The 18,471-nt window shown below is 40.0% G+C and overlaps 1 protein-coding gene across 1 annotated transcript in view; it reads right to left on the bottom strand.

Moving 5' to 3' along the window:
- trim44 (tripartite motif containing 44) overlaps positions 1-18,269 on the bottom strand; it is a 90,114-nt gene extending 71,845 nt beyond the window's left edge. Inside the window, exons 1-3 of the mRNA XM_061677743.1 lie at positions 18,080-18,269; positions 10,852-11,470; positions 3,226-3,303 (exon numbers count right to left, since the gene is read on the bottom strand). Coding sequence (XP_061533727.1) covers positions 3,226-3,303; positions 10,852-11,454 — 681 coding nt within the window. The 5' untranslated portion in view covers positions 11,455-11,470; positions 18,080-18,269. The remainder of the gene's footprint in view (positions 1-3,225; positions 3,304-10,851; positions 11,471-18,079) is intronic.
- Between the last annotated feature and the right edge of the window lie 202 nt (positions 18,270-18,471).

The following is an 18,471-nucleotide window of genomic DNA, read 5'->3' as shown; positions in this document are numbered from 1 at the left end:
AGCACGCCCGCGACCCTAGTGAGGAGAAGCGGCTCAGAAAATGGATGGATGGATGGATGATTATTTGCTAAAACCAATAAAGTTTATCAGTTTGAACATTAAATATCTTGTCTTTGTAGTGTATTCAATTACATTTAGGTTGAACATAATTTGCAAATCATTGTATTCTGTTTTTATTTATGTTTAACACAACGTCCCAACTTCATTGGAATTGGGGTTTTAAGAATAGGCTGCGCGACTACAACTGAACACAATTCTCACCTTGTTTTTCAGAAATGTATACAGTTGTCATACAGTTGAACTTTAAAAGCAAAAGAGCATTTTTAAAAGTCATTTTGGATAATATAATGTAGACACATTGAAAGAGGGAGATAAAACTCTTTGGGGGGGAAAAATATTTTTTTTTTAATTTATTGACACCTTTGAACTGTTTTTGACAGAAGCCCAAGTAGCAAGCCAAGCCACCTTCTTTGGGAATGACACTGAGTCACTCACTTAAAATTCTGTGGAGCAGATGCAGGGCTACAGACTTACAATGCAATGGGAGAAGGGGGTAGAGAAAAATAGGAGGACAGGATAGGGCAAAGTAGAAGAGGGGATGGAAAAACTCCAAACAACTGATGTATAAAAAAAAATATATTTTCCATGTCTGTCCTGTTTGTTCCTTAACCTCTCCTCCAGAAGACAGCTTTTATGCATCTGCTGATCAAGCCTTTCGTCCTCAAACTCTTAAAGCCATTAACAACTCTAACTTGTGCAAATTATATCTCGCCCTTTTACTAGCTCTCTCACACACAGACCTTTCCTTACCAGGAGCCGTCACTCTGATGCTCGCCTGCTATGCATAATAATGCAAGCGCTGACATTTGAGAGTGCAGAGAGGACACGCTGACAAATCCACATGATATCTCTACCATTGCCCCATGAGAAAGCAGGAAAGTGGGCTTCAGCCAGCGCACTGCACCTCTATATTGGAACAACAGATGACTGATTAATGTAAAGTCAGTCCTAGTCCTTGATATTTCAGTATGATAATAAGACACAAATTCAGCTATGGTGCCAGCTGCCAGCTACTCAAATTAACCTTCTACAATATGCTACTGCACTTGGGTCAAATCTCTGCAGGCACTTAACAATGCTCCTGTGTTCTCATCCGTTCCACTGGGTTCAGACCCAGTTAACGTGGAGCTACAGAGGTGGCTGATAGAGCTGGTATACAGATGCTATCAATGATGGATGACAGCCCGAGACTATGGTAGATGTACCTGTCCTTGACGCTCACTTTGAAATTGTACATTATACAATAATGGCAGCAAAGTTTTACTTGCAAATTAAAGCATGCCCCACGATGGATATTACTCAATTTCTTTTTTTTTTTTTTTTTTGCAAAGCTGTGATTGTTTTTTTTTTTTTTTTGTTTTTTTTTTACTGTGACCCCTTTTCACAACATTATCTCATATGGCTTACTAAAGAAATGTGTATCACAATAAAAATAATAAAATTACAGTCTATAGTGGTGAAGTACCAAAAGCCTGTTCTACGTTTGCAGGCCACACAGCACAACATGAACTGGGTAAATCGTTAACTTACTGAATGTACAACACGATTTGGGCGATCACATTCATGACAGCCAAAATAGTACAGTAGAGAACAAACAAGCTTAAGAAACATCATACACTACAGCCAACATTTTTGATGGAAAGCAACAGCTTTATACCATCCAACTCTTTAATTAGTAGTATTCAAGAACATTTACCGGTAGTTTGGAAAAAGAAAGGTACAGCATTATTGATGTTAGCGGTTTAGAAAGCTACTAACACAACCACTCTGGATAATCAAATTTAAAACAAGGCTATTCCTCCCTAACGGCGTCGATGTCTTCTCACAGCGGATCTATTATAGTCGTATTTATCATCACTACAGAGATCAGTTGAGCGCTGATGATAAGTTACAAAAGCTGAACCAATACCACCCTGACAGGGAACAATAAATTACTGTGAGGCAGCCCTCTCTCTAATTATATCAATAAGAATGGGAAACTTAAAGCTCAAGCACAACCAATATAACCCGGTGTCTGTAAGTTTGAAAAGTAACAAACAACGACTACACAAAAAGTGTACTCATCTTACTGCTGTGTTGTAATTAATAAATGCGTAAATTGTCCCTGTGGTAATTTCTCAGAATATTATTTGTGTAGCATGGCACTGCATTATATCAGAAAGTTTAACCCATCCATCCCATGTTTTATTTATCCGAATGTTCTGTAATTATATTTACCACTGTTTAAAATACATAACACGCACCCCCCTAAATCCTTGATTCAATTAACTGATGTTGGTCCACAAGTGTTTTAGCCACGGCTAGAGAAAATCTGGTTAGACGTGTTCCCTTCTATTTTATGTAAGACAATGGAATCAGCTTTATCGTGGAGGTGAAAGAGTGACATCGAGTGAAGGCGGATGTAAGTAATCATATAATAACTCATAAGTATGTTATACAATTAAAGTATATCTGCATAAAACGAATCCAGGCGAGCGCTGGTCTGTACATGGTGTAGCATGATAAATATATTAACTAGGGGATAAAATATGGGTCTCACCACCTTTGTGACACAATGTATTCCTGATAACTCAATCCCCACTGCCTCCATCTTTGCAACTGCAGTGTAGCCACAGAATTAAAAATTTACAAATGAAAAATAGCTCAGTTATGACCCCCCGTTTAGATCATGTAAAAATAAATATAAATGTACAGTAACATCATTGAAACTAAGTCATCTTATTCCAGTATTTATATGAATATTATATTTTGGGTCTAAAAGCAACAAAATATATTAATAGAGCATTATGGTTCATTGACGCAATTGAAAACAGAACACTTTGAATATTCCTCATTGCCATAGCATTTCTAATACCATGCATGATGCATATTAGCCATCATATCTTTACACCAACGGTATATACAACAGTAGATAATACAATAATACAGAACAACATGCTTTATTTCTATAATTTTAGCAGGAGAATACTTTTTTTTAATACTTGCTTTTTTTCTAATGTTGATTTTCCCCTTTAGATTTTACAAAACAAAAGCCAAATAATAATGATGAAAGGTCGTAACAACCCAGTTGGCTCACCCCCTGCAAACCCTCTGAGGCTGCAGAGAAAACTGTAATTGGTTCTGAGCTTTTGTACTCACTTTGTTTATTCAGATGTTTGGACTCACCTCTGGATTTGTCCACTTGTTTGAGATCTTTTCTTCCATCTGTCGTGTACAGTCCAGCAGGTCACAACAGTGTCTATTCTACAGCATACACACAGACAACAGAAGAAAAATTATTATAAATTATTTGGTAGTATTAGTAGTGTTAGTATATACAGAAGAGACAAAGATCAGTGAAATTCAAATAATGAATAACTTTGGTGTGAATTACTGGAATCAAGTTTCTAATATAGTTTTAGCAGCATAGTGAGGTAGGTAAGGTGAACGGCAAACAGGTTTGAGAGGCAAAGATTGAAAAACTCAAACGGAATCGATATATCCACTCCCAGGAATACACAGAAAAAGGATAAGATTGAGTGGTTTTAGCATGAATAATAGAGCCTTGGGCTGTGAGTGACCCCCTTTGTCCCGCACCAATCCATATGCGGCCCTGATGGAAGAGAAAGTGTTGCAACTAATGTGAGCTACTTTGTTTTTCAGCGGCTTCGCCGCAGGCCAGAGGGCAACACTGTTTCTACAGCAACACTACAACACTCCACGATGGTCACTGCTTCTTTGTTATATTTTATATCTTGCTGCTAAAAAGTCCAGGTACTTGTTTTGTTGATTTTATATATGCTGTTTTAGTTGTACTTTGATTTTTGTTTTGTTTTAAAAGGTTATTAGCTGATTTTTTCTTTGTTTTTAAATTATATTTAATCATGTAAAGCACATTGAGTTACCTTGTGTATGAAATGCACTATATAAATAAATTTGCTTTGCTTTGAGTTTAGTTTTGTGCAATCATTTTAGTTAACACTCCTTTTAGTTCATGCTCCTTTCAGTTACCCCTCTATAGGGTGCTTTTCAAAGCAAAATGTGTGCACAAATGTACATTTTACTTTTAGTTCTATTCAGCACGAGTGTTGGTGGTGAAATTGTAAACATTTCTCAAAAGGTTGACCTTATTGGGGTCTCTGACAAAATGCTCAGTCACCAGGACAGTGGCTGGCCAAAAAAATACCAGACCAGATTCCCTCAGTGACATTTTCATAAAAGCCATTTTGGAATAGAATAACTTGTGGTACATTATTGTTGTGCTCCACTGTACATTATGTGCGGATTATACTACGACCTGGAACAGCTCATATTATTTTTTGTTTTTTTTAAATTGTTGAATATAATCTTTCAAGGGGAAATTTAATGTACACTCTGCTTTATACATTTTGTGTTGCACACCATACACAAAACAAAATCATAGAGCTGTCAGAGTGAAAGGGGTACACAAGCAGTGCTTCAACTCTTGAGCTGAGGGCATGGGGAGAGTTAATAGTAGCCAGGAAAAACCTAGCACATCTCCAATAAATACTGTAGCTGATATTTTTACATTTCATCCAAAACCGGGCTTGAACTGTGACCCTCCGGCTGGATAGCCCATGTCCAAACAGATGAGCTACTTACGGATTGTGCATCCTTGAGTTTCTTTGAAAACAGCAAAAACTAATACCTTTTAGCAGATTTGAACTTACTGTATGAGAAACCTTATTATGTTTCATCCATGAAATACCGTGGGGCCTTTATTGACTGATAAACACCGTCACTCTCGAGTGCGTCCAACTGGTAGTAGCAACTTGACTGGTATAAATTGTTGTTTTAAAAGAGTCACAATGAGGAAAGCAGTTAAAATACATGAGCTTTTTTCCCCCAGTACTCATATGTGACAGTGAAAGATGAATAAAAATGATTAGCAAGTGCAAGCACTTTAACCTTTAAATAATTCAATTTACCCCAAAATCCTGCAGCCATAATGCTTTGCTGAAAGCTAAAATCTGGAGACAGGACAAAGGGTGAAGTCACAATTGAGGCCAACCCAAATTGACACAGAAATACAACCCCAATTCCAATAAAGTTGGGACGTTGTGTTAAACAAAGAAAAACAGAATACAATGATTTGCAAATCATGTTCAACCTATATTTAATTGAATACACAACAAAGACAAGATATTTAATGTTCAAACTGATAAACCTTATTGTTTTTAGCAACTAATCATTAACTTAGAATTTTATGGCTGCAACACGTTCCAAAATAGCTGGGACAGGGTCATGTTTACCACTGTGTTACGTCACCTTTGTTAACAACATTCAATAAACGTTTGGGAACTGAGGACAGTAATTGTTGAAGCTTCAGAGGTGGAATTCTTTTCCATTCTTGCTTGATGTACAGCTTCAACTGTTCAACAGTCCGGGGTCTCCGTTGTCGTATTTTACGCTTCATAATGAGCCACACATTTTTAATGGGAGACAGGTCTGGACTGCAGGCAGGCCAGTCTAGTACCCGCACTCTTTTACTACGAAGCCACGCTGTTGTAACACGTGCAGAATGTGGTTTGGCATTGTCTTGCTGAAATAAGCAGGGGCGTCCATGAAAAAGACGTTGCTTGGATGGCAGCATATGTTTCTCCAAAACCTGTATGTACCTTTCAGCATTAATGGTGCCTTCACAGATGTGTAAGTTACCCATGCCATTAGCACTAGCACAGCCCCATACCATAACAGATGTTGGCCTGTGAACTTTGCGTCCATAACAGTCCGGATGGTTCTTTTCCTCTTTGGCCCGGAGGACACGACGTCCACAATTTCTAAAAACAATTTGAAATGTGGACTCGTCGAACCACAGAACACTTTTCCACTTTGCATTAGTCCATCTTAGATGACCTCGGGCCCAGAGAAGCCGGCGCCGTTTCTGGGTGTTGTTGATAAATGGGTTTTGGGTTGCATAGTAGAGTTTCAAGTTGCACTTACGGATGTAGCGCCGAACTGTATTTATTGACACTGGTTTTCTGAAGTGTTTCTGATCCCATGTGGTGATATCCTTTACACATTGATGTCTGTTTTTGATGCAGTGCCGCCTGAGGGATCGAAGGTCACGGGCATTCAATGTTGGTTTTCGGCCATCCCGCTTACATGCAGTGATTTCTCTAGATTCTCTGAACCTTTTGATGATATTAGGGACCGTAGATGATGAAATCCCTAAATTCCTTGCAACTGTACGTTGAGGAACATTGTCCTTAAACTGTTCGACTATTTTCTCATGCACTTGTTCACAAAGAGGTGAACCTCGCCCCATCTTTGCTTGTGAATGACTGAGCAAATCAGAGAAGCTCCTTTTATACCCACTCATGGCACCCACCTGTTCCCAATTAGCCTGTTCACCTGTGAGATGTTCCAAACAGGTGTTTGATGAGCATTCCTCAACTTTTTCAGTCTTTTTTGCCCCCTGTCCCAGCTTTTTTGGAACGTGTTGCAGCCATAAAATTCTAAGTTAATGATTATTTGGTGGCATGGTGGCCGACTGGTTAGAGCGTCAGCCTCACAGTTCTGAGGACCCGTTTAAAATAAAGTTTATCAGTTTGAATATTAAATAGCTTGTCTTTTTAGTGTATTCGATTAAATATAGGTTGAACATGATTTTCATATCATTGTATTCTGTTTTTATTTATGTTTAACACAACGTCCCAACTTCATTGGAATTGGGGTTGTATATATATGATGTTAAAATTCTCATTTCATAGCTTTCATGAAATAAATATTTTGTAGCTGTATATTTAAAGTCACTCTTTCAATATAGTGTGAGTGTGAGACATTTTTAAAATGTACTGTACAGTGGAACATCTGAGGTTAAATGCCCCTGAAGTTGCGCAGTTTCATTATGTAGAAATGTCTCCAGTCACTCAAACCTTCAGAGTTCAACTGTGTCATGCATGATAACATCAGGATATTGAGGAATACTTCAGATCAGCAAGCATTAAAGAATTAACTCTAGTACCTTTTTCTTTTTTTTATCTGAAAAGGCTCGAGAAGGAGTGTTGACAGAAGAACATGAGAATAGGCGTACACAGCATTAGAAACTAGCGGTGATAACACTGTGAGCTTAAGCTAATCAGTGTATCCAACAACACTATAGCACTTCATAGCTTTTGGCTCCTATATGATACTGTTTCCATGCAGTCCTGTTGCGGCTTGGAAATGGCAGCTCTTCACCCAGCCTAGCTGCCAAGTCATGGGTGCAGAAACTGACTGTGCTGTCATATATCGGGGCAAATCTTTATGACATGGGCAGCTCAAAAAAATAATAACTTGGTTGCCTAATTCCACAGTCCAGAGGCACTCCAAACACACTATGTGTATAAAACTAATTTAAATGTAAAATTTTACATAGTTTTCTTTAAAAAAAAAATGTTTTTTCATTGTTTTGATGTCTTAATATTCAAATTTGATTATTTAATTTTACACTTGTACGACAGTAAAGAATGTTAGTGTCAGTTAAAAATTGCAGATCGTAAACTTTTACGATGGGGAAAATTTGACCAATGGAACAGGTTATTTTACTTTGTATAACTGTGAAATCTCTCCTGCTAAATCAAACACAATCTGTGTGTGACACTGGCTGACTTATAAATTGTTCCCATGTCAAAACTCTCAAGCAACCCGCTTCTTCTTTGACTGTCACGTTACCTTCTGATGGTTTAACAAAAGTGAAAGAGTAAAATACATTGTATGTGGAGCCTCAAAAGGCTATACAAGGTTGCGGTTTAACGTCGCAGCATGTCCGATCAAATCCCTCAATGTGGAGGTGTGAGTCGCCAACTGTAATTTTTTACAACGGAACATTCCAAGTCTGGTTCGGCCGCATCGTGCAGTGTGCTCCGGGCCCTTACACTGTCACAGTCACATCCAGCTTGTATTCATGCACTTTTGCCTTGATCTGAACCTGTATTATATTTAACAAGGGTGGTAATTACTTTGGCACGGTGGACGACTAGTTACAGTGTCTGCCTCACAGTTCTGAGGACCTGGGTTCAAATCCCGCCCCCGCCTGTGTGGAGTTTGCATGTTCTCCCCATGCCTGCGTGGGTTTTCTCTGGGTACTCTGGTTTCCTCCCACATTCCAAAAACATGCATGGTAGGTTAATTGAAGACACAAATTGCCCGTAGGTGTGAATGGGTGTTTGCTTATATGTGCCCTGCAATTGGCTGGCGGCCAGTTCAGGGTGTACCTGAAGATAGCTGAAGATAGCTGGGATAGGCTCCAGCACGCCCGCGACCCTAGTGAGGATAAGCGGTTTGGAAGATGGATGGATGGATATATTGGAAGTAGGGATGCGCGCTAACTGTTTATACCGATACTGGTAACCAATATTGTTTTTTTTTTATGGTTAATGGTTTATATCAGGAGTCCTCAACAATTTTCCAGCCCAAGACCCCCAAACTGATGGAAATCTGCAGCAGAGACCCCTACTTACAGCAGCTGAAATAAGTATTTAACATGTCACCATTTTTCTCATTAAATATATTTCCAAATGTGCTATTGACACGAAAATTTCACCAAACGTTGGGAACAACCCAGGTAATCCATACATACATAGAAAGAAGAATAAATAAGATCAGAAATTAAGTTATGTGCAATAATGTGAAATGACACAGCGAAAAAGTATTGAATCAATGAACGTCTTTTTTTTTCTTGTCAAACTTGAATAATGCACAGGTTCAAATATTCATCCATTCCTTTTCTGTACCGCTAATCCTCATTGGGGTCACGGGAGTGCTGGAGCCTATCCCAGCTATCTTCGGACGAGACTTCGGGGTACACCCTGAACTGGTCGCCAGCCAGTCGCAGTCAAATATTCATGTTTTTTTTTTTATTTTAAACAATATATGAACGGGTGATCATTCATGTTAATGTTTATTTTAAAACATTTTAATTTGTGGCTGAGCAAAGAGTGCCGGGCATAAGCCTGTTGGCTCCTGAGCAAGTTGCCAGCCACATTTGTGGATACAGACTCGCACTGCCCCCTTCGAACGCAGGAGGGCCGTTGTGTGTTTTGATGTTAACTACATTTGTAGATGATCTAATTTATTAGACCATAGACCATCCTGTGATCTAACATTGCAAAGGTAGATGTGTTGGAGCAGTGTTCTGCAGGGGTTAGCGTTTACCTTAGCTATTACCCCACTGCGGCAACCGTGGTTCGGCATGCGGCCAAACTGCTCCCGCTCGCTCCTGTTTCGGCTTGAGCTGCTATGCGACTGCGCTACTTCGTAGGCCACTGTGTCTTGCCGAGAGCTGCTCTCCGAGGGATGAGAGCATCGTAGTTACAAGCTCAAGGTCAGAGGATGGTCATAATTTCAGCAAGTGCTAGCGATCATATGCTAATTTACTGCAGATATTGACTTTTTTTGGTGTTGTGGGTAAAGAATTTTGGTGAAATTATCCCTGACTATCCCAAGCCAGTGCAAACAACAGCCGCTGGTGACCAGCACACCGCTGGATGATACTGCTGTTATCGGTCCAGTTTTTTTCGGTCTCAAACCGATAAGTGTGATGTAATTTTTCTCCCCAATATCAGGCCGATAGTTATCCGACCGATCATTATCGTGCACCCCTACATATAAGTATTATAAGTAGTAAAAATGAAGTCAAATATCCATTTTCCTATCCATTTAATGGATATTTGACTTTGATAGCCGTTAATGTCAGTGAATAACTTCTGGTTGCAACCCACCTTTGGTCCAAAGTCAGCTGGGATAGGCTCCAGTTAAACACAACAAGCGGCCTACAAACTGGATGGATTGATGGAAAAAATTTAAAAGGGAATTAATGTATTCCGGGTTTACACTGTCATAATCATAAAACCTGAATTAACAGTTTTCAAGTAGCATTTTAACTTTTCTAACTGTCAACATACAAAGACAGAAATATTGACCACTGTGTCATATTGCGTGCGCAGTCTATTTTTAGACTTAATATTCGACTTCCTCATTGGGCACCGTTGCACCAATTCAACGTCACCACTAGTTCCATTTGACTCCAATTAAGGGTTAACACTGGGTCATGGTGACACCAAAGTGGGATTAGCAGCTCGTGCACTGATGAAGAAGGCTGCTAGCTAGCTGCGAGAACTAATGTGAATTGCAGGACACAATGGCCATCGACACTTCAAATGTACCTTGCGGTAATAATTATACATGCTTCAATTGAGACAGCTAACAAGGTAAACGGTTGGTTTCACTTTTGCACTGATGTTTTTTTATTTTAGTCTTCAAACCAACATAAGCCCCGATGACTCTTAATATTGAGCTAAAACTTCACCGTAGAAACTTTACATCACAATAAATTGGGACAAAATTAACATAAATGTCTCACAGTATCACAAACACTAACCTTGTGCCTCATCGGTGAAAATCGGCAAAGGAATCAGCACTTTATTTGTAGAATTTGGTTCCATCTAAACAAAATCGGCGGTGCCATGTGAAGTTACTTTCGTGTCAAAATGCTGAGTTCCGGTGCTAGCTTTCAAAATAAAAGGCTAAGCTTATAACAGGAAGTAAAATTTAAACTTGCATATATAAACAATTTTAACGTAATGAAACAGTCCCAAATAACTATTTTAACAATGCTATGGTCTAATCAAAGTGACTCATTTTGGGGGGGGGAAACAGCCGCATGAGTGTTTATTTTACAGACTCAAAAAAACAACAGCTTTATGATGCAGTGTAGTCTTGTGTCTTTAGATTGAGACGCTTCATCCTAAACATAAGTGTCACTATGGCATGCATCATAAACCATCATGTTCCACGTGCATGACTAACCTTCTGCCAGATGTAAGCATCATGCAGGGTGATAATTTCATGTCCCTGGTGCTCACCCTGCACAGCACACACAACGCAGATTATCTTTTCATCTGGTTTACAGTAGAGGGATCCATCCTGCCCATGCTCCAGGCAACGTAGCCTAGCTACTGTCACAGTGTCCCTCTTCGCTGCCTCTATAGCAGCCATGTTCTCCTGCCCATCTTCTGAAACCTCAGCTCCTAACTCTGGGCTATTCTTGGATTCATGGCCATTCATATCATCACCACTCTCATCTCCGAGCGCTACTTGCCTCAGAGCCATGTCCTGTTCATTCAGCAACCCCATCAAAGTCTCCTCTTTGGCCCCACTTCCAAATACGGAGTATGTGTTTGACTTAACTCCATTAGCATGCGTCCCGTCATGTTTATAGGGCATTAGCGGGTGATGTGTACTGGAGGCATGTCTGTCACCATGCAAACAGCAGAAGGCAAAGCTGCAGGTGTGGCATAATTGCGTGGCAAGTTGAGCCTCGTCAGGCTCACATGCATCACATGTTCCATCCATCGGTGGCAGCTCCTCCAGGCCAATCACTCCTTCCATAGGTTCTCCTTTGTGGTCCATGAATACAGAAATATACCTGGGTGGCAGATGACATCATCTTATAAAAGTGTAAAGTAGATGACAAGATAATACACGTGACCTTCTGTGGATCTACTATTCGCACAGTGGAAAGATGAAGACACACAGGACTAATTCCCCCTTATATAATATAATATTCCCAAAACAGAATGAACTGGATGGAGGGAGCCCACCGAAACAGGGTTAGCTTTACCAAAGCACATAATAGGGCTGGGCGATTAATTGAAATGTAATCGTAACTTCAATTTTGGCTTCTCAAGATCATGAAAAAGGTATAATCAAAGAAAAAAGATGAATGTGCCAAGGTGTGGGTTGTGTATGGAAGGAGTAAGTGTATGCACCCTGTTTTGCTTGTAGCAAGTATGTGACGCATGTTCTTCTGCCCTCCCTGAGCATGCTATAAGCTGTTTATTGACACCCCAGTTGGAGTTTACTGTAAAACTAAACACACAACAAAAACAATTACACACATTGTATATTTAAATACAAGACATACATCATTTTTTAAATCGGCAGCTTATCCTAACAGTCAATGGAAAACTCTATTGCCGGGCTAGCTAACATTAGCATTACATCACGGGAGGGATTTAACTTCAAATAACAAATATATTCACACACAAATGCTGTAGTAACACATACAGACGGACAATAATGTAACAATAGTCACAGGCATATATTCTTCAGAGTCTGAGAAAACTTCTTTTAGTCTTTTTTTAGCTGACTGCAAATATGCTGCTCCATGCATGCATCACACCATACTGCCCCTAAGAGACCAAGGTGCACAAAGCAGCAGATACAATCATGGCCATAATGCTCACAGAAAGAGGACTAGCGTGGGCAGTTAGAATGCAAACATAATGCCGGTCAGCTAAAACCGGATGTCACACCCATAATTCACACAAAGACTCATGGGGCATAAGAATAAGGTGGATAAAAAGACACAAACACTTCTTCCCCCTGATTGTCAGACATGAAATCAGACTAAAATGTTCCTGTTTTAAGTCAATTAGGATTACCAACATTTCTTGTACTTGATAAATGCCATAACATTGAGGATTTTGGAAGGATAAATATACAGTACATAATAGACAATACAGCCACCCCTGACATCCCAATGTTTTTAGCCATGGCTATATGTATTTTTAGTTATTGTTTTTATTTTTATATCTATTTTACTTGTTAGTTTTTCTCCAGGTACTCCGGTTTCCTCCCACATCCCAAAATAAATGCATGGTAAGTTAATTGAAGACTCTAAATTGCCCATAGGTGTGAATGTGAGTGTCAATGATTGTTTGTTTGTATGTGCCCTGCGATTGGCTGGCAGAGTGTACCCCGCCTCTTGCCCACAGTTAGCTAGGATAGGCTCTAGCATACCCGCGATCTTAGTGAGAAGAAGCGGTGTAGAAAATGGATGGATTTTACTTGTTACTAACTTGTTTTCAGGTTGTTCTGTTACATTATATTTAAAGTTGAGTTTTGGTAGTTAAATACAAAGTTTTAAAATCAATAAATAATCAGGTTTATTAATCGTGATTTCAATATCAATCACAATAATCGTGATGATTATTTTTTTCTATAATCACCCAGCCCTAGCGCATAACTTTACAATGGCAGGAAACAGGATGAACAAATCTGCAGTCACGGAACTATTTGATTGCAAACACTCACTTTGTTTACTGACGCACAATTTGTGCTGGCTGTGTAGCCTGATACCAGTACCCACACTCACGGAGGCAACAGATTGTTTGTAGCATAAAAGAAGTATAAAAAATTGTCTTGACAACTATTGCAATTGTTCTAATATAGGATATACGGTATTTATCTCATAATACTTTTATCAATCTGGTTGTAATTTTCAGAGATGTTGAACTCCACTACATCAAACAAGACTAAAAGCTAATATTTTTATTAGTGATGCCACTGAATATTTTTAGCCGAAAATGGCCTGTGCATTTTTGGTTTCGGACCGAAAGGCTTTGGTAACAAAATAAAACAGCCGGAAAAGGATGTTGTTATGACGCAAGCAAAAACCAGTAAGTGCCCAGCCAGGCAAAGTTATATATACATATATTAGCACAAACCTATCAGTAATATTTTTTTTAATCACTCTGTAATTTTACACATATCTTTTAACATAATATGCATCCATTAGTACAGGGTCCGAAAGTAACACTCGCCAGGCGCCAAATGTGAGTAGATTTTCCATTTGGCGTGTACAACTCAGAGGGCTATCAGCGACATGGTGAGTAAATCTTTGGATCATATTATTCATATTCTTTCGTCTTCATTTTGGTGGATTTCTCTTTTATGTTCCTCTGCTGTCTGTACATATATGAAAGATGTGCATGTACACAAACATACATGCAGCGCTGCCAACCTACAAAAATTCATTTCCAGAGCAATTTGTCCAAAGTTGTCTGAATTATGATATTTTGAAAATGTTGTCAAATCACCGTGGGACAGTCATAATCATTATCATTAATAACTTATGGCTTTAATATTTGTCATTTGAATGTTTTATGACATCAACCTTGCAATGGTGGACGCAGTTGCAGCCTGAATCAAAGTACCAGTATATGAGATTCCATGGTTCCATCATCAAAAATATCTGTCAATTAATCCGCCTCTGGTAATGCTGTATTCAATCTTGGTAACCAAACAAAAAGCAAGTTTAGTAAATCAGATTAATCAGATTTCAAATGTCAAAATTAAAACTCAGCACTCTATTTTGCAAACAAACAAATAACATTGCTGATAGACCGCATTGGATCGTTTATGGATGGAAAATAGTTTAGGTTTCTATTTTGTTTACTTCTTGTCTTGATCCCGTCTTCTCTTACATGCTATTAATATTATATATTTCCTATATCCACAACTGGTGCTGAAATTTCCACATTTTGGGACGAATAAAGGTTGTATCTTATCTTACATTACAAATATTTATTAATAATATGAATACACTTTTAAACTGCCCATGTTCTGAAGTGATGTGTGCGGGGATGTACTAATTGATTTCCGTTTCAGACGCATCGTCCTGTGTGTATTTCGTTGCTCGAAGTTACTCTCTGCGAAAACACGGTTCCAGCCAGACCTACGTGACAAGTGTACTGTATCACCAAATCTCTTATTTAAATGTTTTGCGACTGCTTGTAACGATAGCTTAGCAATTAGCATGGCTTTGACATCGTCTTCCCCGAGCCACTCCTCGTCCTCCCTTCATGACACTTGTAAGAAGTGTAGCTTATTTGCTACCATGAAGGCGATGATCAGTAACTTACAACGCGTTGACACCGGACCCAGAAAGAACTTACGCATCCACGACTTGGTAGCCGGGGAGCATAATAAAACAATGTGCACCAAGCAGCTGTTCAATGTGGACGTGCCAGTAATGCTGGACGCTGGATTTTTGTTTCCAATATCTGGAACAATCAGTTTTACGGCTATAACAAGTCAACATTCAGTGATTTCCGTAACAAAATACGGATGTTCCGTAAAATTTTACAGCTCTCTACACGCATCATGTAAACAAACAAACATGTGCCAGACAGGAAAAATAAGTCACGGTAACGTGGAGATTTTTAGTAGGAGGCGAGCACTACCCCGCCGGACGCGAGCTGCCGCCAACCTGCTGAAAACGACTGAGGCGACAGCATACAAAGTGAACGCGCGATTATTGTGCACAAATAACTCCAGCAATCAAACTCTTGCGGGACGCGAGACTGGACTAAGCATTGAAGGACACAAAATGCAGCAGATGTGCTGATATGGACCAATCAGAGCCAATGTTTCCATAAATTAATTAGGAAAGAGGAGAAATCCAATCATGGAGTATGATCCCACTGAGGCTGTGGGGCACAAGGACTGTGTCAGGAGCAAGAGCCAGACTTCATGGACTGTGTGAAAAGCAGGAATGTCGTTAGGCCTATTTTCAGCGGGCTTCAGCCGAAAATGTTCATATCAAAGGGTTCCTGGGGGACTGGTATGGGATCGGGAGGGTGTGGATGTCGGATTGGGATTTAGTACGTCTGTGCTGTTTCCCGGTCCGTGCACCCTGCCCCTCCGCCCTGCCTGCACCCCTGGGTTTTAAATGCATCACACACACTCCCCATGTTTTAATGCACCACATACACCTATCTCTGGGGGGCGGTGGGTCGTGGGTGGGGGGGTTTGGCTGTTAGGCAGTAGTGCCTGGCAGCCCTGCTCCCACCCCCTCGGCTCACTGACCTCTCCTGATTTTAATGCACCACACCACTCGGGGGGCACTGATACACAGGGTAGAGCCAATGACTGCCAGTCAGGGACCTGGCAGTGATAGTAACGGGGGGAGGTGGGTCTCACTTACTTGCATGGCGGTGCTCCTGAGGCCGGGCCCCCAGGGCTGGAAGACTGCTTGGTGTTAGGGCTGACCTCTCATGGTCCGCGGCTGCTCCTTGGGTTCCCCCCCCCCCCCTTATCATTCCCTTGTCGGGTGCCCCTATCCGCCCTCCTTTCCAACAAACAAGGGACACTCTCCCGCCCTCGGGTTGGGCGAGGACTGGCTGCATCGCGGGCTCTGGGGGTTGGGGGGGGGGGGGCGTCTGGCTCTCCTGGGGGTGGTGGGGGGACGTGTATATCGGTGGGTGTGGTAGGGTGGTTGGCTGGAGGGGTGGCATTGGGTCTTTATGAAGTTAAGGCAAAGAGTAGTGAAGGCTAGACTTAGGACAGACGTGACTATTTGCGAGCAACAGTATGGTTTCATGCCGAGAAAGAGTACCACAGACGCATTATTTGCCTTGAGGTTGTTAATGGAGAAGTACAGAGAAGGTTAGAAGGCGCTACATTTTCGCTTTGTAGAATAAGATAACCTTTGTTAGTCCCACAATGGGTAAATTTGCATCGTTTCAAGCAGCAATACTGGATACAGGTAATACAGAAATAGCATACAACAAAAGACAATTGGCTCTAAATTGTCTGTAGGTGTGAATGAGAGTGTGACTGATTGGTTGTTTCATATGTGCCCTGCGATTGGCTGGTGACCAAATCAGGGTGTACCCCGCCTCTCGCCTGAAGTCAGTTGGGATAGGCGCCAGCATACGCGTGACCCTAGTGAGGATAAGCAGTTCATTGGATGGATGGATGGATGGATGGATGGATCATCGTGATTATCATTTTTTAATCGTGCAGCCCTAGTTGTTGGTCTACTAATTGAACAGGAACAGTCCTCAATTCAATCGGCATGTTTTATTCTTCATTGATACTAATGCTAAGAAATAATGGGTCGTAAGGCGATCAAAAAAATTATAACGAATGCCGAATCAGAATGTTCGCATTGGAATGAAAATGAGTTCCTTTTTTTATTCTGACAAGTGTGGCAATGCCTTTGTTTACTTCTAGAGCCATTTTGACTTATTGTGCATTGCTTCTGCATTCTGCTTCTGACGGACGGAAAACAATCGTTGCGTATGCACCAAATTAGGTAACATTTTTCTAACAGGTACCTTAGTACATACACTAACACTTCTTCAAAGTATCTGATGGGTTCTTGATCACCCTTAACAAAATCATTGATGTTTTTTTCAAGCAGTGCAGCCATCATTCAGAATATTTTAATCCTAGAAAACTAAATGGAGGCTGATCCATGTGGTTTCCCATTACGCAATAAACAAGGATTGTAGGAATTCCTTTCCACATCCCTAAAAATGACCATTTTGCAAGGGTTATCCCCGCCACTCAGTAAAAGACGTGATCTAACGCTTGAGACCTATAGGGGGCCACCGAATCAACAGATGCAAACATACCTAGTTAAAATCATTGGGGGTTTTTTTAAACTAAAAAGAAAACCTTTTTCTGTATGGAGACACAGGTAAAACTCATCAGTCATAAATCAAAACATACTCTCTTACAGATTCAATAGATAGTTTTCAAATAATCTATTTGTGCTTTTCTTTTTTCTGACTCTTATTTTGGAATTGCAGAAGTAGTAACAAATTGAATTGACTCGTTATTCTCTCGTTTATGTCCTCAGCAATAGCGATTGGAGATATAGACCCTGAGCCTTAATTGATACCATTACTGCATTGATAATTAAATTATTAATGTAACAAAATGTTAATGTACATGCTCAATCATGCATAGCTCATATCAAAATTGTATTGTATATGTATGTAAAATAAGGAGCAATCACATATATTAGAGCAACCACCACCACAGCTAATATATCTTATTATTGCAATTTGCAATAAGGTTCCCTTCACTTTTCTTTTCCATTTGTGCAATGCAAGATTTGTTGTCGTTGTTGTTGTTTTTTTAAATTTTTTAAATTTGTTTCCTTGAATCAAAAGATTATTTGCTGTTGATGTATTCTTCATTGTTTATACTTGCATATATTTTTAAGAAAATATAAGGTCCACTCCAGTGTGTTTTTTATCTGTGTGTGCGTGCATGCGGGGGGGCAATGGGCGCCTAAGTGGGGTCTCTCACACCGCCACTGACATTCCGAATGGGGACACACACCTCTGGGGAGAACCTCTATTTTACCAGCCTTCACGCCCTTGCATTTGTGGTGTTTGCAAGTGGTTCCTCACACGAACACACACGGTCATTTGGAGTTCATTAAAAGTTTACTTACAGGTCGGTGTTTCACCTCGGCTTTTTCCCGACAAAGACGTGTTTAGGTTAAGTCTGCTGATATATTAGCGTGACGTCTACCGTAGTAAGAAAAAAAAAAGAACAAAATCCATTACTGAGCTTAGTGAATTGTATGAAGAACTTCCATTTTGCATTGGAAGATCTGTCAGATCGACAACAAGCGAACAAAGTGCACTTCCTTGTTGTCCAACTTCCGGCATGACGTGACGTCAAACGCATATGCAAGAGTTATTTAAAACTGTTTAAAATTGACAAAGAAGTATGTTAATACAGTGTTGATTAAAATGACACCATAATAGCGTGACTTCAAATCGGCAGAAATACATATTGTTGATCATTTTATTAGAATAATATTGTCTATAAAGCATGCAA

Source organism: Phycodurus eques, chromosome 5, assembly GCF_024500275.1.
Source record: "Phycodurus eques isolate BA_2022a chromosome 5, UOR_Pequ_1.1, whole genome shotgun sequence".
Classification (NCBI taxonomy): Eukaryota; Metazoa; Chordata; class Actinopteri; order Syngnathiformes; family Syngnathidae; genus Phycodurus; species Phycodurus eques.
The sequence above is the reverse complement of the archived record's forward strand: the minus strand, read 5'-3'. Positions and strand labels throughout refer to the sequence as shown.